Raw genomic sequence first — 25,064 nt, 5'->3', positions numbered from 1 at the left:
TAGCATAGAAAAAAGCAAGCGACAAAAAATGAGGTGATAGGTCATGGATAGGTCGGGTCGTGGCCCGGTAATCGTAAGGATGGACTAGTGCTAGAACAGGCTAGGGGTTCTCAACCTTCTTTAATCCGTGGCCCATTTTCGGGTTTGAAAATGTTCTGTGGCCCACCTCTTATCCTAGCTAGAGTCATAGTCTTGTTTCATGTGTGGTTATCGCCGCGGCCGATATGCCTATTTCTTTAAAATATGCACATTTTGCTCTTATTATTTCCATTCAAATGTACATGAAATCGCGCGAAGCACGACGAAAATGTTTACGTTGAATAAATCTCTTCCAAGAAACAACCAACGAAATATAATTTTGGACCACTTCGGTGTCCCCCCTCCCGATTGGGGGATCGGGGTGCGACAGTTTGTGTTAATTCATGAAATAATTTTGGGCCACTTCAACCTTGGCCCCGCTCAATTGGAGGAAGGTCCTGTACAAAATGAATGAATAGAACACGAATGATCGTGCAAACTGCGCGGTTCAGCGGGTCAGCTCGTACTTGTCGCTCGCATGTCGTCAATGACAAGGCTTTGAACTTCAAGTCAAATCGAACATATTTCCACACCTAATGTTACCTCACGAAGTTCTACATCAGTTTGAAATTTGATGTTTCATTTATTTTATCAATGGAAAGCCTTCAATATATAGTTTCTTGAAATTAAGGCATACATAGTTGTAATATACCTGGCGGACCGGCATGAAAGTAGTCGCGTACCGGCGGTTGACAACCACTGATGTAGACAATATTGTCAGAATGAAGCAACACGGTTTGTCACCAGCAATGCATGAACAAGTTCAGTGTTGACAGCCAACAACTGATGCTGTTGAACGTTTTTTCTCCATTCTTGGCATACTAGCCTACTTGGTACGGAAAGTAGGATGTCTGGAATGTAGGAAAGTATCTTTCGTTTTACTACAACAAATGTTGATTATATCTACCATAATGCGTGATGTAACTATACTGGAATTCTTCATATAGCTCCAGATTTCGCTAAAATCAAGTTTTTTATATGTAAAAATGTGTCAGTTTTCAATTAGAAGAATTTCAGGCCAAAGTACTTGGTAAGGGCATAATAGAATTATGACATTATGTGCGAAAACACCTAATTTACACACATGGGGGCAGAATTTTGTCAAAACGAAGTCTAAGGTAAAAAAAATGTCAAAACTTTTTGCTAGGTCACAATGTTTCATTTTTAGGTCACAAAAATCGCCCTAGTTATCAGTATCGCCATTGAGCTATCTCTCAAACTCTCAACACCTGCTGGATCCATTGTTAATCTGAAAACAAATAGACACTGCCTGGATCTCCTCCTCATTACTGAAACTAACGAGCATGTTGTAGAATAGCATGCCCATGCTCAGTGTTTTTGTCGCGAACCAGCGAATGCAGCTGTTATGAATATCACGCTCACAGGCATGACCGTCGATTGCGAGGTTTATTAAATCATAAAGTAACAAAGCAGAGATAGTAGTACGGTAAGAGAAACGGATCAAATCGGAAACGTAGCGCACCAACTGCTATTAAGCTGTTAGTGGCAAGAATCAAAGGTCTGAATAAACGTTTTATCATGTAAATAAATCACTTCGACCGTTACGATTAGCGTTACATTGAAGCATGTTCGACCACTCGCCGTGCTTTCCGAACAGTACAGAACTTCATGCTAGGTCCGTGGTACAAATTAATATAGTATTGCACGCTTAGGCTATATATGCGAGGTTTCATAATATAGTATGCTCCTCCGGTAATACTGCAGCGAATCGAACATGTTTAGTAGAGAACGATGGGGAAATCCCGCCACAGAAACACTACACCATTTCTTCCTTAGAACCCCATTTCTTTTGCTTCTGCATCGCTATGGCGAGCCACGCCGGCTTACCACCGGCCTGCTTAGGCTGGTCGTTGGCAGGCTGGGAGATTTTGCTTGACAGGCTCGTGCCGACAGCGGGTACGGGTGGAGTTCGGTTGGATGACGCGGTTAGCGGTGACGACGCGTTGGAACTTTTCGGTGAAGGAACGTCTGGTTTTGAAGAAGATAACGTGCGTCGCTTTGGTGACGCTGACAAAGCGGCGGGTCGGTCCTTGGCGCTTGCCTCGGTAGGCGAGGATGTTGAAGAGCTCTGTGAACGCATTGTAAGAAATAGTGAGTCCGAATAATGAACGTCTCCTATTCTCAAGTGGACAAGAGGGTGCTAATACTGATCTCTACATATCGAGACGTTCCTGCGTCGCGTTGTGTTACTTGTCTATAGAAAACAATTATATTTCCGTTACCAACACACCAAAACTACTTCAAGTAGATGTACAATATGAACGGTTTCCAACTTGGGCTTACTCAAGTAAGCAGTTTCAATAAGTAAATTTGGTTGAGGGTTGAAGAACAGTTAATCGGATGAGGCTATTATCAAAAGTGCAAGATGCAGCTCCGCGACTAACGCTAAGCGACAAATGACACTACAAAGAGGTACGATCTTCGAAAATACATTCAGTTACCAGGTACATCAGTTATTCCACGCAGTTCTTACAATTTCACGCATAAAAGTAGTACAAACTTATCTCAAAACTACTTTATACATTTCAAAATCAAAATAGTAAAAGGCAAGTAGAACATTCTACACGATTACGACTGTTGATATACAATGTTGTTTCCTCTACTAGTTGCTGACGATTACCCCTGACAAGTGTCGGCCGAAAATATTACGGTTCATTTCAATATGAATATACTATTCAATTGTACATGTAAGTAGTTTTGTCAGAAACTCTTCAATGTGGCAGTAGTCTAAAATATAAACACTTGAGCAAGTATAGTGCAATTAGGTAAAACCTACTTGAGTGCTCCGAAAAAGTAGAAGTACTTCGTTATTGACCAATGACCAGTGACCATTTCTATCTTGCAAGCGCAATTTTTAACTGTGACATTCAGATGTCACTCATTGTCAACACGTGACAATACGTCCGTGACGGGGGTTAAAAGATTTAGCCCCCTCCCAACAAATAATGAAATTACATTGCCATATGCAATGCATTACCACATTTTCATCCTGGCTATACTCATATGCGAGTAATTACGTAGAGTAGTAAGATCATGTCACTGAGCAATAATAGGATACAGGGATCGATTGTTGTTAATACTAACCTTCATGACTATTTCGAGATCTACGATCATTTCACAAGGAACGAGCCACGGAATGAGATTAACATCGAAAAAGAACTGTGACATCGGGCGCTAGGTCGAGGCGTGTCCCAACTGGTCGTTTGGCATCCTATCTGCTCATTACATCGCATTGTGTCTTACTGTACACTGTGCATGTCTTGGTCAGAGGAAATATGATCTGACGATTATTGATTATTAACCATATTCACGTCAGGCCCATTAGTTAATTAATCTCCATAGCTCACTTTACGCCCGACCTACTTCCAACACATACAGGGGTTATTTAGCGTGGATTTTATTACATCCTCACTCGACTTATGCTGAAACTACTTTCAATTCTCAAGATCCAAGTTGTACAAAGGATGTAGTTCTGCCTGAATAACTGTTCAAGCAAAGTGGAAGCATTCTGAAATCATATCCACATGAGCAAGGGGTGCAAGTATGGGCAAACACATTTGGATACTACGAAAGAGTATAGCTTCGCTACTAACTAACTCGGCAAATAATGCGCTAAAACTCAGCTACACAGAAGGATTTACAATAACTTCTTCATACCCGTGGTTTGAACGATGATCCGTCCTCCCAGTGCCTGGAATGCCGTCTGGCAATCTTCACCCAGTCCGGCTGCGGCTTATCCCCGTCGCCTGGGGCCTCTTTCTTCTGCCGGGTCTGTCTCGCCGCGGGCTTGGGGTCGGGAAACGCAAAACTTCCGCTTTCATTTGGTGACTTGGCGGATACGTTTTGGGTGTCATGTGTGGTGGGTTTCGCGCCCGGCGACTTAGTAGGACTCTTCACGGGAGATTTGGGCTTTTTGGCTAGCTTCGGCTTCTCTGTAGTAGGACTGAACTGGCTGGGAGACGGTTTGGCCTTCTTGTCGGGTTGGTCGGTAGACTTCAAAGGCACCGCGCCGTCTTTCACGTCCCACGAGCGCGGCCTCAGTGGCTTCGCCGCGGGATCGCCAGGCGATATCCTGATAGACTTCGATTTTCCGCTTGCGGAACCCCGCGAAACCGGCTTCAGCTGCGTTCGAAAAAACGAAGGTGCCGATTCGCGGCCGGCGTCGCCTCTACTATTTCCGACCGTGGCCGTGGTTGTGACATCAAGGCCAGAAGCAACGGATGAGGCTTTAACCGATGGCGTTCGCTTGCCACGTTCCAGCTGACTCTTAACATCTTGTGTCGGAGTGTCATCGGCTTTCGGCGGCGCGCTGTCTCTGATCTTTGGCCTGTCCTGGATGCGATTTACATTATCTTCTTTGTGAAGCGCGTCCCGGCCGCTTGATACTCGCGATTTCGCTACAGGATTGGCGTCGGTGTCGAAGGTCTGTGGCTTTGACTTATCCGGTTTCACGATTGCTTTTGTAGCATCCGGACTAGAGGAATCAGGAGCACTAGTTGGTTTGGCCTCCTGTGATTCGCTCTCCGGCGTCACGGCCGGATGATCCCCGGAAGGTATATACTTGTTCTCCGCGGGAATTTTCGCGCGCCGGGCTGCTTTCGCAGGACTGCGTTGAGATTTTTGCGGTATCGTTTTCTCTTCGATTTTAGCCCTTGCCGCCTTTTCCTTGATATTGGTACTGGAAACGGGGCTGGCAACTATCGGCTTACCGTTTTCTTGCGGATTAACGCTGGTTTGAGATGTCTCAGGAATTTCGGTATCTGGTTTCGAGACTTCGGCAACCGGTGTGTGCACTTCCGTTCGCGTGCTCTTAACTCGCTCTTTGCTAATTGGCATTAAAATTTGGCTATCGGTGCTGTGTTCTTTAGGCTCTTCTGCGATTGTTATCGCTGACGGCGATTCTTCCACGCCCGCCTGTTCGCGCTCGGGAGTTTTTGAGGACACTTCGTGAATATCATCGGCCGCAACCTCAATTTTTACATCCGAATTTTCTTCCTTGCTTGAATCATCGCTCGGGCTATCCGATGATAATCCTGCGGCGTAATCCGTCGATTTTACGTCGGCGCACCTATCTGTATCTTTCTCCATATCTGACGCTGTTGCTACAGCAACAGCTGCATTAGTAATGTTCTCAATCACAACATCGGACTCTTTGGACACTTTTTGGCACTCTGCGTCGGGCGATTCCGACGCTTTTGCTGCCTCTACATTGCGAATGTCGGCCGCTACTTCGGCAGGCGACAACTCTGCCAAAGGGGGAGTTTTTTCAGCCTGTTCTGACGATTTATCAGAACCGGCATCTATATGCGTTTCAGACAGGTTCTGCAGTTCCTTTTCAGCGTCGGTTTCGGAATGCGTTTCCAAATCAGGTTTCGGACTCGCTCGTTGACTGCGCGATTCTGAATCGGTTTTCGCCCCAATTTCCTCTGCTTTACCCAGAACAGCATCGCCGTTGTCAATTTTCTGTGAAACTTCCTGACCTTCGGGAGATGCTCGATTTTCGTCGCCAGTAATACCATGCTTTTCTGTATCATCCTTACGGTCGCCGATTTCCAATTCGGGTTCAGGTTTGGGTTCGTCCGCTTTGGCAATCGCGGATACACATTCCTCCGGCAAATTCTCTTCGTCAGACGCACTGTCGCTGGGCAGATCAGACGAAAATTCTCTTTTTTTCGACATTTCAAAGTTGATTTGATCCAGCAAGCTACCGCCTAGCAAGTCCGGCACGGGCGACGGAGTCAAGCGGTCGTATTCGACTGGGGGAGATGTCGGTGTCTCTAACACAGCAGGAGAGGGCTGTTGCTCGCCGACTGCAGGCGGTTTAGAATCGCTCTCAAACGGTTTACTGACCTTTCCGGAGTCGGGGGTAGTCGGTTTATCTGGAAACGGCAACCGGACTTTGCCCGGAGTCGGAGATGTTTGTTTGCTCTCTAACAAAACACGGGTATTTCTGGAATCCGTAGTGTCACCGGTGTCGACTGTGACGCGCACCATTCCCATTGGTACCGACACCGGCTTTTCAGCGACTTTGTCCTCATCTTTAGGCTTTTGTTTGGCACTTGCTTCGGAATTTGCGATTTCGGCTTGCTTCTTCTTGGACTGTTCCTTCTTGTCGCCTGACGAAAACAGCTTGGAAGTTAGCGAGACGGATTTCGACTCTTTGTCGGTTTTTTTCGACTTCAACCCTGAAAATAACCCTTTCGACTTGTCCCCGTCCTTTGAATGGTCGGATGTTTTGCTCTTTCTTGGTGACGTTGGGCTTTTACTTCTGTGCTTCCAAGAGAACACCGACGAGGACGAGTCGCCGGATTTTTTCTGCGCCTTTTTCGCGACTTTCGGGGATTTTTTCGGCTTGTCGTCCGCAGCCGGTTTCGATTCTGTGGCGTCAGCCGGCCTTTTCGCCGGTAGCGCCTCTTTCGGAGCGGGCGACATTGGCTCTTCGGACTTTTTCGAGCGGTTTCTGAAGGCTTGCACGTCGTGCAGACTGGGTGCGAAGCCGGTGGGCACGCCGCCTATAGGGGACTTTCTTAAAGCGCGTTTCGGAGGGTCGGAGGCTTCTTCCGAATCTTGCCGGGGTGGGGATTCTTGCACGGGTGGTAGCAGGAATCCGGGCAGGGCCGGTTTTCCGGAGGTTGCCGGCGAGGTGTGTCCGTCTAAAAAATATTTACTGCTTATAGGAAGCGGAATTGGAATATATTTTAGGGAGTAACCGGAGGTGGTGAGTAACGAAATTGTTCTACTTTTTAGAAGTATACTCAAGCAGGTTTAGCCTGCTCGCGCTACTTACTCAGGAGGTTATGTTTTAGGCTGCTGCTGCCCAGCAGTCATCGTTGGTACTTCTAACGTAGAAATCCAATTAACAGGGACAGTAAATTTCTACTACACTACAAGTGGAAGTGGAGATTTACAAGAAAAGTAAATTCTAGTCTTGGCAAAAAACCTCGAAACCTTAAGTCTACTCCAAGTCGTTTCGGCACCTTCCTATCTTTCATTGTGTCGCAGTCTTGCGTTGTTTTGAAATGATGAAATTTTATGAATAAACTTGACCTTGGAAAGTAGACCTACTTTTTTCCCGACCCCCTTTGGTTTTCACGAAAAACTTACTTTTTACAGTTTTTATTTTGAAAAGTAGAAAGTCGTTTTAGGATGAGATAGCATCACTATAATCCGTGAATTGGACATGGAACCGCGGAAATATGCAGAGGTGGTCAAAGTAGTAAAGAAAGCTACTCAAGTAGAAGTAGAAGTACTTTTTCCATAAGCCACCTAAAACTACTTGAAGAAGTAGAATTAACTGACTTTAAATTTACTCAAGTAAGTAAGTAGTTTTAAAAATAGTTTTAATTCGTTCACATGGACTATCAAGCTGCAAATTGAGCTATGCGAAAGGTGCATAGAGCTTGATTCGTATTGATGCATCCCAAAAGGTATCAATTTTGGACAGAATAAGCATTCTTTCGCATCATGGGATGCAAATTATAGTATTGATATGAAAATTCGATACTAACGCTTCGTTTACTAGAAGACCCCGTTTTAGAGATGAATATCATGGCACGGTCCCCTACCCCATATTATAAGGCCCCAATTTTAGGCAAAGAGCAATATGGAGAAGTTGTATCGGATACGGTTTCAACACTTAGCGCGATTAGTAAACGTCAGGGCCAGCCAACCCGTGGCTTGCGACCTAATCTCCAAAATTAGTAATATTTTTGAAATTGGATTGCACACATTATGAACTTGCAAGGCCAACCAAAATTTTGATTAGTCTGGCCGCAACACTTGAGATGCGACATGTGATGACTAAAATATCAGTTCTGACGCATAGGCAGATCCATGAGCCTGTAACATTTTGGTAGATCTTCGTAAATTACAGTAAAGCAGAATAATATGCGATAGATTTATACAAAGTGAAAATTTTCTACACGCTTCGCGCAATATGTTGTCATTCGATTTCTTGCTTTTAATATTGTTACCCCTTTCTGAAAATGAAAGAACACCTAATGTACCAGATTGGGTCAAACTATATATATTTGCAATTACAAGACAAAGTCTCGTCCAACATGCGACCTTGTGTTTGCGCTCGAAGAAAGACCGTCGACGATGAAACCTATAGGCACAAAATGATTGACGCATGTTGACCGAAGCTTTCGATATCGATATGTCCAGGCGCCGAATATTCCGGATCGTAAAAATTATATTTAGTGTAGCTTTATTATCGGAAATACAGGCATTACTACACTTGCTTTTATGCTTCAACATGAATTTTCTGCAGACAGAAGAACTGAAAGTGATTAGAACTCGAAGTATGAAACGCGGAGTTGAAAGTGAAATACAAATAACACATCTAAAAAGCGAAAAATATATTTCATGTCTTTTCTCCTTAAAGTTTCAAAGGTGATCTGCTAAAACGGGTGTAGTGTTCAAGAAAAGCCGGAATTTCCAGATTAGCAGGACACGTCATGGGCTGCTAGATTACGATATAATAGGTAATTGCTAGATTGCGAAACGGTAGTTTCAAACGTTATGGTGGGCCATATTTACTGTGATGAAATATTTGATATGGGCGACAATGGGTTGTGAGCGGAACCAAGCAATCCGGTATCTAAATCATATTCACTGATGTACTTTCGTGAAAATAAATTTGCCACTCCATAACTACTGTGCGCGAAGCGCAACAGAATTTCTGGGCTTTATTGTGTTTTATGAATACTAAATGTTGGTACTCCGTGAAAACAGCCTCGAAATTCCTCAGGCTATCTTTCGTATCGGGGGATTAAACTACTTCTACTTGACAAACTGAAAATAGCGAAAAGTAAGTAGATCACAAAATATTACGAAGTAGAAGTAGAGAAAATCAGATCTACTTGAGTAAGTACCAGAAGTAGAGGAAAACTACTTGAGTACTTCCAAAAAGTAGAAGTACTTCGTTAGTGACCACCTCTGGAAATATGTTCACTGTTCAGCACTTACTATAAGTGCTGAATATATTTTCGAAGATTGTACTCATTTGTAGCGTCATTAGAGGTTTTGCGTCAGTTCCGAAGGGGCATCTTCCAATTTCAAAAGCACCCAACACCTGCCAAAGTGCAAACCCTCAACTAGACGTTCCGAAACTACTTGCATGAGTAATATTGATTTTTTTCATATTCTAGTTTTGATATGTCTCAAAAATCGCTTCTTCTGATTGTGATTGGACTAGAAATTGACAACGTTTATTTCTACTTCTACTTGAATGGTATTACCGACTACGTTGACAAGCCCCGTGGAAAAACCTACATGTGTTACAATGATCAACGGATTCAATATATGTTCAATTCCAAATCATAGTCTGGATCTGACCTTTGAATCCAAAGGAAGTCCATGTCCAATCCGCGTTTTCATATCAAACTACGAACCTAGACCGTCCCACATATACATATTGGTACTTTCGAATCAAACATCTTCAACGCAGTGTCAGCTCTAACTATATACGTAAATATTTTACAGCATTACTCCTACTGATTCTTTCTACGCGCCAACGACTATTTTCGCCGTCTTTGACTTTATTGCCTATCCATAAGAAGACGTTAACAAACCTTTCTTGTGCGAATCATCTTCTATGTGATTTTCATTGAAGCTGTCATCTTCTGAAAATCCGTTAACCGGAGATGGCGCTTCGATCACCCGGATAGTATGCTTTTGCTGCAAGGTAGATAGGCTTCATGATAGGATGCGCCCACAATAAGCAAGATCATATTCTTCTACATTCGACACACCGTTCTAAAGATATTAGAAGTGTAGCATTGCTTTCGCATACTGTGAGAACCGCAACTCCTTTTCGTATACTTCAAAAAGGGTAATTACGGAACACGGCGTCCACCAACATATCAATAATATTAGAATGACCCACGCTTACAGATGGAAGCCATTAGCCTATCAGTTAATCAATTATGCCGGTGTAAATCGTCATGTGCCAAAGACCGATTCCTCGGAATCGAATCGCGAACGCTATGCCTTTATTTAATCAAGACTAGATAGTAGCGGCGCGGCAAATGCAAACAAATACAGTTATCAATCATACATTCAACCGCACGTGAATCGGGGCGGGTAATAATTAACAATGCATCTGAAATCAGAACATATTCTAACAAGAAGCTTCATTTGGATTATACGAGACGTCGCACCAACCAAACGACGTAACCGCGCACAAGAAAATGCACCCGAGTAGCAATTACTGAATAACGACGACTATTTCATAATCCCAGAATTAGCGGTCAGAAAATCACTGTTGTAATTGGGGTTGCATTTGTAACAAAAATCAATTTAAAACAATCATGTTTAAAACAAGGCCCTTGTTTAAAACATGTTTTTTATTATTTTTTTGATGTTCGATTTTCAAGCCGTGACGTAACGAATATTCAATTGTGACGTCATAGTCGATTGACATTGACAATGAAAATATAGGGTAAATATCGCTCATTTGACGGAATATCTGCACTATTGCTGTTGAACCGACTATTTTGAGGTTTCCAACCATCCCATATCAATATACGTCGGCTATATCGGGTGGTAATTGTCGGTAGGCTCATACAACATGTTTTTTGGAAAGTATTTTCACAATTATGGCATGATTTTACAACTTACGAAGTGTTTTAAAACACCGTTTGTTTTAGATGCAACCCTACTCAACTGTGTCCCTTACCCCACGTTCCAACTCAAACCGTTGGCATTATACTATATTCACTGGTGTATTTACACAGTATTTACACAATTATGGCATAATTTTACAACTTGAAAAAACACTTCTTTTTTAAAAAGGCCTTTGTTTAAAACACTGTTAAAACATTAAACAAAGTGTTTTAAAACACCGTTTGTTTTAAATGCAACCCTAGTTGTTCATACCGTATTTCGGATACTAGACTCGTCTGTTCGGTGCGTGCAGCCGACTATAGCTGTAGGGATACGTAGACTGCTAGACGATGCATGATGCAACGAATCGATATTATGTTCATTAGCAATGCCCCGAAAAGATATTGCTAACGACCGACGCAAATTTGTTACCTGAGCTCCTCTTGCGTTTCTTGCGGGTCTTCGCTTTGGCCGAACGGATATTTTATCGTAAGCAAGCTTGTTATTTAGGCGAGGCACATCGGTAGTAAGCTCACTCATATCTGCGTGAATAAAACATTAACCGAGTTAATAAAGCCCCAGTATAGTATTTCATGTATTCCATGGCCGGGCATGTTGACTGGCCAGTGGCCACGGAACATCTGAGACCCCATGCCTCCGCGTGTGTGACCTACTGACCATTCTAATGCCTTATTAGGAATCGTGGGATTGTCAATGTGTAGACCTGCTTTGATCTATAATAGATGGCCGCAATTTCCCAGCACAATAGGAATTCAGCCGAAAATAAATCGCCTCTACAAATATTTCAACAGCAAGTTACGACAAGATGATTCGGCAGCGTCTGAACTCGGCAGTGAAGGAGGCTAGGGTTACGGAGAGATTTTTACAGTGCGTCAAAGTACGTCAAAGTAGTCACTATGGTGCAACTCCAGAACACGTAGGATTGACTGTAAAATTCAACCCAAGTACACGTCCAGGCGTAAAAAATTACAAAAGCAATTCTATAACCAGCAACTACTGTCAATATCCCAAGATTCCAGTTAAACGTAAAAATGGTAATGGTGATAGCATCCGATCATCCGATCCGCGTAAGCGGTATCTTACAAAAGTCCAGAACGACAGTGCTGTAAGTCGGCAACTCAGGAATCATAATCAAGAAATCAATAAGGTGTAAAATGATCAAAGTAATCGTATCAACATACATATTAAAACATTAAAACAACCACACCCCGTCACTGACCACCTCTGGTTTCGACTAGTGAGATTGGATTATACGCAATCATTTTCATTCGTGAGTTAGCTCCAAGATTCGATAATGTATGATACCGCTTTCGCCTTTCCTGCTGACCAATGACCATCACTGTAGTAGAAGCTTAGAAGATAGATTCATAGAACCGTGATGGTAGTGGTCTGTGTCTAATATGTTGACTGCGTGTAGAGCTGTGAGCTGTGATCAACCACGAATACTAGTGTCCGGATAACACAACGCCACAACCCCGTGAAAATATCACACAAGCTCAACCACCGGTCGCTTGCATTTGCAGAACATCAACCACGCGTGTCGCCTATGCATTTTATCGAATTCATGTTTCCGTTCACACGTGGCATAATGCTCTGCGCAAATTCGCCATGCAATAAGAGCGAAACACACTCGGTTTGTTTTACCATATAATCCTCACCGTTACACATCACTACCTCGAATAATGACGCTATCTATTGTTTCAGAAGTATCTAGTCTTCTTGCCAAAATAAATCTTCCATTTTTACATCAGGAGCCAAAGTGAGTAAATTGTGCGAGCTGAATTTGAAATACTGAGATCATTTTGTCGCTTCGACGTAAACACGATCAGTACACAAGCCCATGAATGTCATTGAAAATCCGCATTAACAGTCGGGAATTTGGGCACGTTATGGGGGTGAATATCCCATTTTGCAGTTATACGAAACAAAGGGCGCAGTACTCAATTACTGTGTAACTGTGTCAGTAAGGGGTATGGATCGAAGAGGAGACCCCCACAAGTCTTTAGCTTCACCTCGGAACAGGTTCGTATTCGTATAAATGTCACGTACTTGTTGAATTAAAATATCAAAGCGAAGGGGTAACAGGGCGGGGTGACGAGTTTACACCCGAACAGTATGGTCACCCAAATGCAACAATAACCCCTATCCAGAGTCAGCAGCTTGTATCGACTGACAGTAAACGGTAAGCACGACTGATCGGTACTGATCGGGTGCATTTATCACTGATGTGCATCGTAGGGTCGGGACCATTAAAAACGGTAAACCTACAAAACAGTAACGAAATATACCCAAGGACTCATGTCATCAGAGCCCGTTAAAAGGATTGTTTACTTGTGATTATTACGTCAAAACGTCAGAATGCTATCCATATTTTGAGAGGCAGGCAACAGAATATTTTCGAAAGAGAAAGTGGGCCCCCGCTTCAAAAAATTATGAATAACTGGTCTACCATATCTCCCACGGTTATTCGCATATGTCACCAATACACTTGACGATTATTTTCGCGATCTATAGGCCCCAGCGATTTTCATTTGTGTATCAGCGGATCGATAGTGGCTTGCCTTGCAGATGGGAATATAATTAGTAAGTTGTCAGCACTCATTACAACTCGATTGGGATGACACGGGTCTCCCAAACTTTTTTCGGACTTGAAAGTACAACTTCAAACAAACCAAAACCAAATTCAACCACCCGCGTCGTCAAACCTACGTAAGTAGCGTAGAATTTGCCATAATCATCTTATATAGTTGAGTTTTATCGTGAAATTTTAAAGTTCATGACACCCCAGACCTCACTTATACACGTAGAGTATGCAGGTACAGAAGTCGGGCTTCTACTATCGCCCACTAGCACGTGTCGTAGTCAGAGATGAGGACGGATTAGGATTAGGTTTTGAAAAAACAGGATTTGTGAAATTTTGTCGGATTTGGATTGGATTTGGATTAGACATTTTTTTCAGAACGGATTAGGATTTGGATTGGAATTACCTATTTTCTGGGAGATTGAAATGTCGCGTGGCGAATGGCGACAAACTTTATTCAGATCAGTTATTAATGTACTTATGGTTACCAAGTTATCTTGAATCACCGTTGGTTGTGAAAGAAAATTTTCGAATCCCTCCATTGCATAAATTAGTATTTTTTCTGAATTTCCAGTTGGAATCGGATTAGGATTGGACATGGACTTGAATATGAAAAAGTTATGGATTTGGATTTGGATTTTAAGGTTCGGATTTGGATTGGATTAGGACATAGAAATTTCAAATCCGCTCATCTCTGGTCGTAGTACATGCCGCACATCCCCGAATTTCTATGGAAGACAAAACCCACACAATCGGCTACATATAATGCAGACTATTAGTGTTTTAGAGTGACGAAGAAATTCCTTTTCCACTGAAACCCTTGTGCAGATGCGACAGAGCATTCGTCTGTACGTATTATGACACTGAAATCTAGGCACAAATGACAGCTAGCTACCACAAATCAAGTAGTTAATATACGTCGTGAAAGAACGCGCCAACCTTTACCGGTGTACAGTGTACTTGTACGTGCACTGCCAAAAATACGTTCTTGTGGAGTCAATAGTGGAAAGATCATTGAAGACCGCATCAGTCACAAAATGACACAGTCGATCTCCACGTCGTTACGTCGTAAACATCAGTCCTCCTTTGTCGTAAATCGACTGCGAGTTCACAAACGAACTGAACGCTTGTTGACCGGACATTCAAGCACTCCTGCTGCATCTTTATACAGAACGTTTAGGCTATTTCCTCTCTCAAGAAGGTCATGAAATATTCACGCAGATTGGAAAAATTTCAAAGCTCGCTATCAAGATCGTACACCCACTGCCTCTACAAATGTCGAATTACGTCGTTCATCAACGCCAACGCGAGAAGTCGGATAGAACACCTCAATACAGGAAACTATAAAACCAGCATAACGCTAGATCACGTGACATTACAGTCGACTGAACTGTGTGTCCAAATGACCAAGGTGGCGGCTATTCAAGGCCAGTAACATGAACGCTAGTGAAGCTGCCTGGTGCCTATTAACAATCGCGTCTACAAGTTCTCATGTAGTGGAGTGTCAAACTCGTCTTCACGATAAGTATCATTCCAAGCAAATTTCTACACTACACTACACAATCGACCCAATTTAAGGTAGCTGATATCACGGATAAATAATCCCAACAATCTAATGTTTACCTATTCAACTTTCAGTGTCTCGCCTTTCATTGTTGCAGCCGCTTCGGCTGTTGATTTTATGTTTGCTTTTCTTGCTATCGGCAGTGCCCACTACAGAGTAAATGTGACCGCAGTACTGTTAGAAGACGCGCACTCTAAAACAGCACGATATCCGCAATACCAAGATATGAAACAAGTGTATCGATCAACACTGTGTGGTGCGCCACTTCAGAAGGGAAATACAGTCCCTTGCGACTAACCAGCTTTTACCAAAAGCAATCAAGATTAATTCATCACTATTAAATGCCTCCAAGAACTATTAATAACATGACATAACATCTTGAATCAGTTTAAAGGTATCATATATTTTCAGGCATCAAACAGTAAAGAATGTCAATACGTAATTGAAATTCTACTTGTGCTAGTGCACGACTGCAAAGTTCGCATGTACGCAATACCACGCGACTCAATTTACCAGCCGTTACAGAAATTAGTGACTTTTTACGGCGTCTGTCTACCTTCATCAGATTCATGTACACAATGCGTTTTCTGTGTCACCAACACATCAATGAGACGTGCAGTGCAGTTGACCAGACATTACGTCATCAAAACTAGAGACGGACATCAGTTGCAGATCAAATAATTTTGTCAATCGGCAGCTACGTAGTTGTCATGCTTGGTATCTAATGATTATCCTTACAACGAGCAACGCACATATATCAATCCAAACGACCTATTGAACAACTGAGATCTATATAGCTCACGTAGGAAGTGCGATCATATTTCGCTTGTCCGAGGATTCATGGCCGAAAACTAGTGGTAAATGTCATGACTTTACCGATATAAGAAACATATCTGCAATAACTTCCACGTCAAACCAATCTCCCATGAAAATATCGATACCTATTTAAACATAGTAAATTGTTGAAAATCCCTCCAATAGCGCCGGCTGAAGAAGAAGACCATCCGTTATCATTTATAGATAGCTACAAAAACCGAACGAAAGAAAAGGTATTTCGAATGAATCTTTCCATTGCCATCGCTTCTAATACGGATAGAGTCCTGTAAGCAGCTCACGCGGTATTCCGCAGCGATCAATACCCGCGAGCTGCTTTGCATTGACCGCACAGGCGCACATGCCGCGTACCCTGGCTACATTTCTAGAGCTAGTCGCAGCAAACATTAACAACGACTGCGTGATTTTATAACAACATTGAATAACATATCCGGCTATCCGTTTTTACAACGCACATCGCTAGTTTCACTTAACCTTGATACACGCCGCGCAGGTGATCTTGAAATTTAACATTTATAATCCATACCAGAACCAGACCAGCATACACTTCCATTCAATAGGACACAAAGAATCACGTGAAGTCAAATAATAATCAATTATCATCCAGCAGTCAAACCCAAGATCTCATTATCGTTAACTCAAGCCTCACTTACTATAAATCACAATAGCCCAAGTGGTTAGTTTCTTACAGTATGCTACTCCAGCATAAGTGAGCGACAGCGCCGAAATAGGACCCGTTGCTATGAGACTGTATTCCTCAGACTACTCCATAAACGATGAGCTAATATGGTCCCTGAAATTGAAGACCTTTGCTACCTCATTCCTCATACTTTGCACTTGCGAATGACGCAATCCCGGCGCCCAGCGAAAGAGCGACGCAATCGAATGTTACTTATACGATCGATATAGTACCCATACTCCGATTAACTCATTCCTTGAACAGTTATGGCATACTTAATAAATTGACCAACGACTGCACACCGCACAGCACTAATCTAAATTGGTTTCCATGCCGCGAATACCAAATGAAATGACGCCAAACACACCAACCAGTTTGATTCCAGCAAACGGAAGACGAGATGATCAATCAGAAGATGCTATGTAAGGCACAAGCAGAATTAGCGGATTGACAATGCGCAATTGCGCATGCGTTAAAATACACATCCGAGAGGCCTGGTGCCTACGTGAGCACAGTTTGTGATATTGTCTGTGAATAGATAACAATATACATCTCATACGAGCTGAGCGGTATCCAAACTATTTTTATAAGCCGGTCAGAAAGAAATATTACGGTGAAACCGCGAGTCGCACGTATCGGCTGTCTATAGCAACTGCAATGTCCATACAATTAATTCCTGGAGATAGATCACAAGAAGCTCGAAAAAAGACAGGCCACTTAATATATTTTGTCAACAATATATATGCTCAAAGTAACCATACGCATGCTTTAGTGTTATTGACGCTTCTCTCAGCCCTTTGAGCTTAGCTGAAACGTATCCTATATTAGACATCATTTCGACTGCCACAGAACATTCAAAGTTACACTACATCGCGTGCCGTAGATTGCACAAATGCACAGTTCACAAAATTCAAAATGCAGGACATACCAAGTCATAACAAACAATATCAACACGGAAATTAGAAACCAGCTATATTGGACTGAACCTGCATGTTGCTCTTCGTAGTGTCAATGAGAAAAAACCATCACATCACATGCAAAACTATCGTAAAGTTGATCGATATATATTTCAGTAGACGAGTGACAAGTAATGCATCGGCCGAATTGATCATTGATCACATCACCAAATTGTGCCGTGATATGGTAACGAGAGAAATATTGTAACCAATGTGTGTCGCTGAAACGGAAACGGAACAATGCCACACTTGAAATTAATAAAACCACACTAGCTTTGATATGCCACTTGCTGTTCTGTTTTAGTTGTCACCACACTTCGATAATATATCATTGTTTAATGGTAGGTTTTACGAAATACCATTGGAATCTTCGAACGATATAATTAGTGGGCTGATTCATTGCCATAATTCTACCACACAGTTCACGTCAATTCCACAAACATTGACAATTCCTCACGCAACTGAACTCACACATAATCTCCCAAAACAACTTCATTGTATGCGATTGATTCGTACGCTCGGTGTAAAAATGTCAGTATAGATGGGTATCGCGACGAATTGATCATGGCTTTTGCTACGGGACATCGAGAGGTCACCAGTGTATTGACATTACGTCACAGCGAATATTGCATGGCTGAACGAATTCAATTACCATATAAGGCCCGATTCGCCCTCATTATTATGTCAATATCGTGTGTAATCTGGCAATATTGACAAACGGTCACTGGGATATCTCTGTCATTGATATCTTGCTACAGTAAATGTACGCCACAAACCATAGCTAGCTTTAAGAACTGCCTTCATCATCTCACCGAGGGCAATGCTAGGGTTACCATATATTGGAAATCTGAAAAGAGGACACTTTTTCAAGATTTTCAGACTTGCAAAACCGGAGGAAAATCATGAAAAAATGGTAAATATTTCCCACTTCATAGTCGGTTGACTAAAAAAAAGGTCAACTTCCTCGCTCAGCGCCCAAAATACAGTTTTTCTTTCACTAAAAAAAAGGTCAACTTTCCGGCCCAACTCCCAAAATACCCGCCAGAGCGTTACCTCAGTGTTGATTTACTGTGTCTAAGGCTATTTTGCCATATATTTAACTCAAATTCTCAAAATAGAGGACAAAATTTCAAAAAAGAGGAGATTTGGGCGTCCTCCGATGACACTATCAAAAAAGTCAAAAAATAGGAAGAATCCTCTTAAAAGAGGACGTATGATAACCCTAGGCAATGAGGGATAGCTGAAGCATAAAAATCAGGGAACCATGTAACATTTCCGCGTTTCATTGTATCCAGACCAAGTATTTAATTGCATATATTATAATTCATCGACGTTTTAGCTACTAAAACAGGAATTGCGAGCACTGCATGCGCATTCGAGGAAGCTGGGGTAGGACGCATCATACTATCAAATTGTGAACCAGAAACATTAAAAATATCAAGTTGACATCATCAGGGATGTACCACATATGATGCACTCTTGACTCTGTGGGATATTTTCTAATGGACAAGGGACAATTCATTCATCTAACGAAAATGAAGTCTTGTCAAAGTCTCTACTGCAGCTAAGCAGCAGTTCCTTCACTCCGAGCGCCGCTTCGACATTGTGTATATCTACGGTGAATTATGGATCACCCGTGTGATATGTATGATTAAGCATCAAAAGGCAAGAATAAGAGAATGGTCGTTCTGCGCCCAACATCGCAACCCAGTTTACGCAAAACATATACACCTTGAATATTGGAAAAGCAGCGTAAGGGCATATGTAAGCAGCGTAACTGCATACATATATCCTGACATAAAGTCGCTATGGTAAGCTGGTATCTATATGATCAATGGATCATTTTAACTAACTTGTATTCGTGTCGGGGACGTCGTTGGTCTTGACCTTATCCGGCTTGATTTTGTTCGCTTTGCCTGGATCAGCTTTTTGAGCTTTCCTGGGTCTGGCTTTCGGTAAGGGTTTTTCAGTCCTGGGTAATCTCCGATCCTTACTATTTCCCGTTTTCGTCGGCGAATCATTTATTCCGTCGTTCGTTGGACTGGGCGATTGCTCTGTAACCTGCGACGATATAATGTTGAATTGGATAATTTAACAGGAATATGCATACTAATGTTATTGCTTGTTAAAATTAATGCGTAGTCTGAACGTAATGAAAATATGTGCATACCTATCTTTCAAAACAACTAATTAGCGCGGTTTATTGAAAATGAGAAGTATATGTTCGCGACCATACGATTGTTCAGAACTGTCATACATCCACGCCCACCTAGTGGCGAGATAGCGTAGTGGTATAATCCACAGCTGCAACATGCAACACCAATGGGTTGCAGGTACGAATCCGACCAAGGTCGACTCCAGAATTCCTCTGCCTAAGTGTTGGAGGTTTATCTAGGCTCCTCCTCGCCATCTCATCCGTGTAAGCGGTGTCTTATATAAGCCTACAGATCATACCATACCATACCATACCGACCATCGTAGTCGGTAAACACCATGAATACCACAAACATCGACGCCCACTATTCCCTTCCGTTGTACATAATCGAGCACCATACAGAAGTGATGGTCTTGCATAAAACTACACACGTTCTGCGACGTTTATATCTACGTTCGCATATTACGTATATAGACTCGGTCCAACATATATGTAATATATTCTCGATGATTAGGGCTGGACAACGATTCCAGTACGGAGAATAGATCTTTTGACCCTGAAATTACAATGTATTTTGACTCGCTCGCGTACCTTCACAACATCATCGGAACCACGCTCAGGCATTGCATCTAATGATATCGCCACAACCATTGCATTTAGAGGGGATGCATTCCTAGGTCTTCTCATGCTCTTTTTGAATCGTGAAAACAGCGAGAGTTTTAGTGTCGTATCCAGTTCGCTGACAGATTTCGGCCGACGCATTTTATTTTCAGAAATATCGAGTAGCATCCCATCGTCTTTGATCTTTAAGGCGCCGCTGTTCCGTTTCCAAAACGATAAGCGCCTCTTTTTACGGGTCTCTGTGGCGCCACATTTCTTACTATTAGACTTCGTAGGTAGTCCATCATCAGAACCTGGCAAGTCGCCGTTTAATGTCTTGTCAGTTCTATAATGGCGTTCTCTATCCTTATGAGTTCGCTTCCACGAACTACTACAGGAGTGGTCTGTATCGTCGTATCCGGCGTGTTTAGTATCACCGCCTTCGAGTACAGTAGCCTCATTCACCATACGAAGGTCTTCTACGGAAGTACATCCGTCTTCATGCCGAGGCAAGGATCCATCTTCTATAGGCTGTAGCGTGTCCAATCTGTCCATGAATGAATTACTGCTACGCATTGATGACGCTGCGCTCAGAAGCAATCAACATCAGTCTTATCGCATTACATATTCCTTACAGACACTCACTGGAGGTCCCGTTAAGGCACATCTATATATTGTGATATACTCCAATCTCCTGCGTGTTGGGTTACAGATATACAATCATGCAATGTTTGAGCGCCACTTACTCATTGTATATAATATTCAGTCGAAACGACATAGTTGTCATCACCTACGTAACGATTCTACCGATAAAATCAATACCTCCCTCTTCAACAGCAACAGGGAAACATACGAAGCATCACTAAATGATATCGGTGTAGGTTGGATACGATAGTACTATCTAGCGTACGTCAACACTATTGTTTTCAACACAGACAACCTTGAGTTTCTGCGAAAGTTCTAATCATTCGGAGTGTACCGGTTTACAAGAATGTATAGTACTTATATAGCTGACGCTGCTTGCTGTCTAACCCCACAGTGTGGATTGTTACGGCCGCACATATCACCGAAGGATGACTATTCAAGAATCTACTACAATACCCCGTATCCCTACAAAACAAATACAATTTGCTAATTATGTACATTGCGTAGGGCATATGGATGGCGCTGATAAATAAACACAAACAGCGTGCTTCACCCGCGCGCTCGCGACTACCATCGAGGCACCGTGTATTTACTACTCTGCTTTAAATCGGCTGAGTTCATTACACTGCGTCTTTCATTTTCAAGTCTTTCTCATATATTATTGAATGGGGCATTGGGGCATGCATGACTAAGGTACAGGGCGTGAAAATGGAGTGCATGTCGTTAGCGTGAGCTAAGTGGCCATCCCAATTTTGTCATACCTTCAGTATGCCTAATCTGACAATGTATGTAAAGAATTATCATGAAAATTCATTCCTCCAAGAAGTGTAAGATATTCCCTCTCTCTGACTCAAAAAGGACGTCGCATCAATAGAACTAGAATAGTGTAACAAGAGGACAATGTTTTGCTTCGGCCATTTTATTGAGTATTTTATCAGTTCAAAACAACAGGAGATTGCGATTCAATGATAGATAGATAGGCAGGAGTCGAAACAACTTGGAATAATATTTCAATCATACGCACCTTCCACCTTCGCACACAGATAATAATAAATCTCATTCTTAGTCGTATTTCTACAACGCGTGTTATCGCTTCCTACGATTGCATTTGCGATCAATGCGAACTCCACGTGCAGGTGCTCAATTATATTAGGAATTTTTATAGTAATATTTTTGTTTAATGCAACATAGCATGTTTTTAGAGACAAGGAAACGCGTGCCTTGAATTCCTTCGGATCTAAGCATGCTTCGTCCAATATGAGAGCTAAACCAATTTCTGAATCGTGCTATATTACACATTTAAAATATACTTCTATGGCGAGGTTATATCGATTCACAAAAACCATCAAGTGCTACTTGTGAGTTGTGATGCACCGACACGCGATTTACAAAAACATGTAACGCGCGACCGACGATTTCGTACTATGCTGGAAAAATCGAAACGAACGTGGACAAATCATTGATCTGGTACCATATGGCCATAGATCAGGTGGAGGAACGACTATTGCGTCGCATTGTGACATTGTTGCGTTGCGTCCACTACCGCGATTTTACAGCAGGGCATACAAATGAGCGAAAATAAGACATTGTGAAGTTATTCGATGTTTTAGGTAAATCTTCAACATCCGTTGAGATTAGAAATCAGATTTTACGAACCCACATAAGATACGCAGCTTGCAACTCAGGTATGCGTAATCCAATTTCGCTTTTCATCAGAGAAAATAGCAGAGGGATCGAGGGGAATTTATGGATGCACAAAGCTGGCATATCTGATAGCATTAACTTCATAATTTCAACTAAAGGCAGCGAAAGCAAACTGCAATCCGACCATCTTCCAACCAGTGATGAAAGCCGACCAATCTTGTTGGGCCACTGGGAAATCTGAAACCCAACTTTCTGTCCTGCAACAACTTACACCCGATAAGGTCACTCGAAGTCGAGTATTGGAAGCCTTTGGAAATGCAACACCGATTCGAGTCTTCCAATTTTTGCTACTTGTAGCTTGAATTTGGTGATAACTAAACGACCCGACCACCTCCTATGTTTATGGTCAGCCACTCCACATAATGTGGCTCGGGTTGCACTTAAAACAAGGGGTGTTTTAAGACTTATGCTACTAATACTACAGTGCTTTAAACAAGTTTTAAACAGTGTTTTGAATGAATCCCATTTTGAAAAAATATTTTACAAGTTGTAGAATTATGCAATAATTGTGTAAATAATTTCGGAAAAACATGTAGTATGAACCTTCGGGCGAATTGAGCTATACATATAGCCGACTTTTACGATATGGAATTGTCAATAGATGGAACCAACGATTGTAATCCATGTGACGTCACAATTGTTTTGTTTTGCTTTGTTTTAAATTGATTTTTGTTTCACATGCAACCCTAGTTATCACAGTACAGATGTGCATAGACAAGCCGATTCATTTTCAAGCTCGAATCTTCTCAATCCATATCCTGGTTTCGTTTACTATATGATGAAAACCATCGCAAACATTATAAGCCTTCGAACGTGTAACCGCTTATTAGATACGCGAAAGGCAGCTGATTACGACCGTAAGAGTGCCAGGTAAACGATATAGAGCTAGTTTCCACCAACTTCTCGACAGAGCAAGCGTACTGAAATGTGAACAGCGTACACTTACTTTTAGGCGATCGATTGGAACGTCAGTAACGTCGCCCACCGACAGCACCGAGCGTAAGTTCATTTTCTCGGTCAGCACCGTGGCGACGTCGTCTTTAGCGAATACGCTCTCGTGTGACACACTTCTGACTAGATTTGACGCACTGTATTGGAAATGTAACGGATATGTGACTGGGTCATTTAGTGATGTATTGCAGTGTGCATTACCTTGGTACGTCGTCGGCAGAATACAACACTGATCCCATCGACTGGCTGAGTTCTTTAGCCTTCTTTTTGCCTTTAAGCATCCGTCTTATCGCACGGAAAGGTTTGAATTTTTTCCTTTCTGAGAAAAATATGTATAACATAATAAAAAGAAGTAGCAGCTCGGAGTAAATTTATCCGGAAGGAAGGGCGTGTGGTCTGTGATGTAGTAATTTCATCATTTCGAGACGTTTTCTATAATATTGGTTCCGTACGTAACACTACTAATATCATCATTCATATAAGTAATTTTTGCTTACATATCATTAGTTTTAGTACCAATGTCTACTTTCTACTGTCAAAGTTCATGCCGACTTTCAGGGACGGATCAACGATAATCTGATTGTAAATACATTTTTGTGATTTCGTTTCCGTCCGTGCATAAAATATCCTTCCCCGGTTATATACAGGAGCGGTTGCAGCAAGGTAAGGCATGTACAGTACACTGCACAGATGATGAATTATAAATTGCCTAATAATATCGAGATAGTGACAGCTTTTTCGACTGAATGAAAATTTATGGAAACGTATAGTGACGGAACCAACCTTCCTCTACGACCCCGCCACCTTGCACGATATGTTCCATGGACTTAGCAGAGTTGGCCATGGTGTTCTCGGTAAGCTTTTAGAACCAGAGCGCTTGTCTGCGGTCGCCGACAACTGCTAGTCACGAATCCGAAGTTGTTACTTAACAGTTATCTTCATTAATCCATGCTATTGATATTGATAGAGAGCAGTCTATTCCATCCGTGAATGAACAGTGAGCACTGACAACAGAAATTTACCAATGGAGATAGAAATGCAGCTATAACAGGACAGCTGTTACTGTAAATATATTCGTCTTGACTATATAAACATCGTTTGTCGTGCTTATAAACGCATGAGTGATGCAACAGTCACTCGATGAATACTACAGCATAGAATACACGAGATGTTTGTGGCATCCTGCTTTACAAATTCAACCACTTCACATGAATCGTATCGTAACATTTTCAAATATCCACACTGCCGCGATCGAGCACTAGCTATGGTACTAGACGCCTCATTACAGTAATTGCTAGGGATGGTGTGAACGTGAGGTTCACGTTCGCGTTCTGTGTGTGAACCTCGGAAATTTAGAGGTTCGCGTTCACAACAGAACCTTGGTAGGTTCTGCACTGTGAACCTTTTGGTAAATTGTAATTTTCACTCCATTATATAAGATCTTTGGCTCAAATTTATTGCATTTCAACTGCGGGCCACTCCATGCATGGTGCTGGCAGCATAAAAAAAATCCACGCTAAACGAGCATGCACCATGCACCTAGACAACCTTAAAAGTTTTACTTGCTTTGTTGCAAAAAATTTTCTCTCAAAAACCAGCTTTCCGTTTGTGAATATTTAGTGACTCTCTGCTGTGAGCTTGACCCGCAATCACGCAACATCACGAAT

At 42.2% G+C, this 25,064-nt stretch overlaps 1 protein-coding gene across 3 annotated transcripts; it reads right to left on the bottom strand.

Annotated features, from left to right (window-relative positions):
• Positions 1-1,466: 1,466 nt before the first annotated feature.
• LOC145457768 (uncharacterized) lies at positions 1,467-24,669 on the bottom strand. Of its 3 annotated transcripts, XM_080336046.1 has the most exons (8): positions 24,181-24,669; positions 23,599-23,716; positions 23,393-23,534; positions 19,196-19,403; positions 11,140-11,249; positions 9,675-9,780; positions 3,757-6,752; positions 1,467-2,167 (listed from the first exon to the last, which is right to left on the bottom strand). In XM_080336046.1, exons 1-8 carry the CDS (start codon positions 24,239-24,241, stop codon positions 1,856-1,858), a joined length of 4,053 nt encoding a protein of 1,350 aa, XP_080192172.1. In that variant the 5' UTR covers positions 24,242-24,669; the 3' UTR covers positions 1,467-1,855. The 3 variants fall into 3 exon arrangements, with proteins under 3 accessions (XP_080192172.1, XP_080192171.1, XP_080192173.1); XM_080336045.1 differs by lacking the exons at positions 23,393-23,534; positions 23,599-23,716; positions 24,181-24,669 and adding an exon at positions 20,089-21,282; XM_080336047.1 differs by lacking the exons at positions 19,196-19,403; positions 23,393-23,534; positions 23,599-23,716; positions 24,181-24,669 and adding an exon at positions 14,933-18,183.
• Positions 24,670-25,064: the final 395 nt, after the last annotated feature.

This window comes from Botryllus schlosseri, chromosome 15 (genome assembly GCF_051294905.1).
Source record: "Botryllus schlosseri isolate E-star chromosome 15, Bs_hap1, whole genome shotgun sequence".
NCBI lineage: Eukaryota > Metazoa > Chordata > Ascidiacea > Stolidobranchia > Styelidae > Botryllus > Botryllus schlosseri.
The sequence above is the reverse complement of the archived record's forward strand: the minus strand, read 5'-3'. Positions and strand labels throughout refer to the sequence as shown.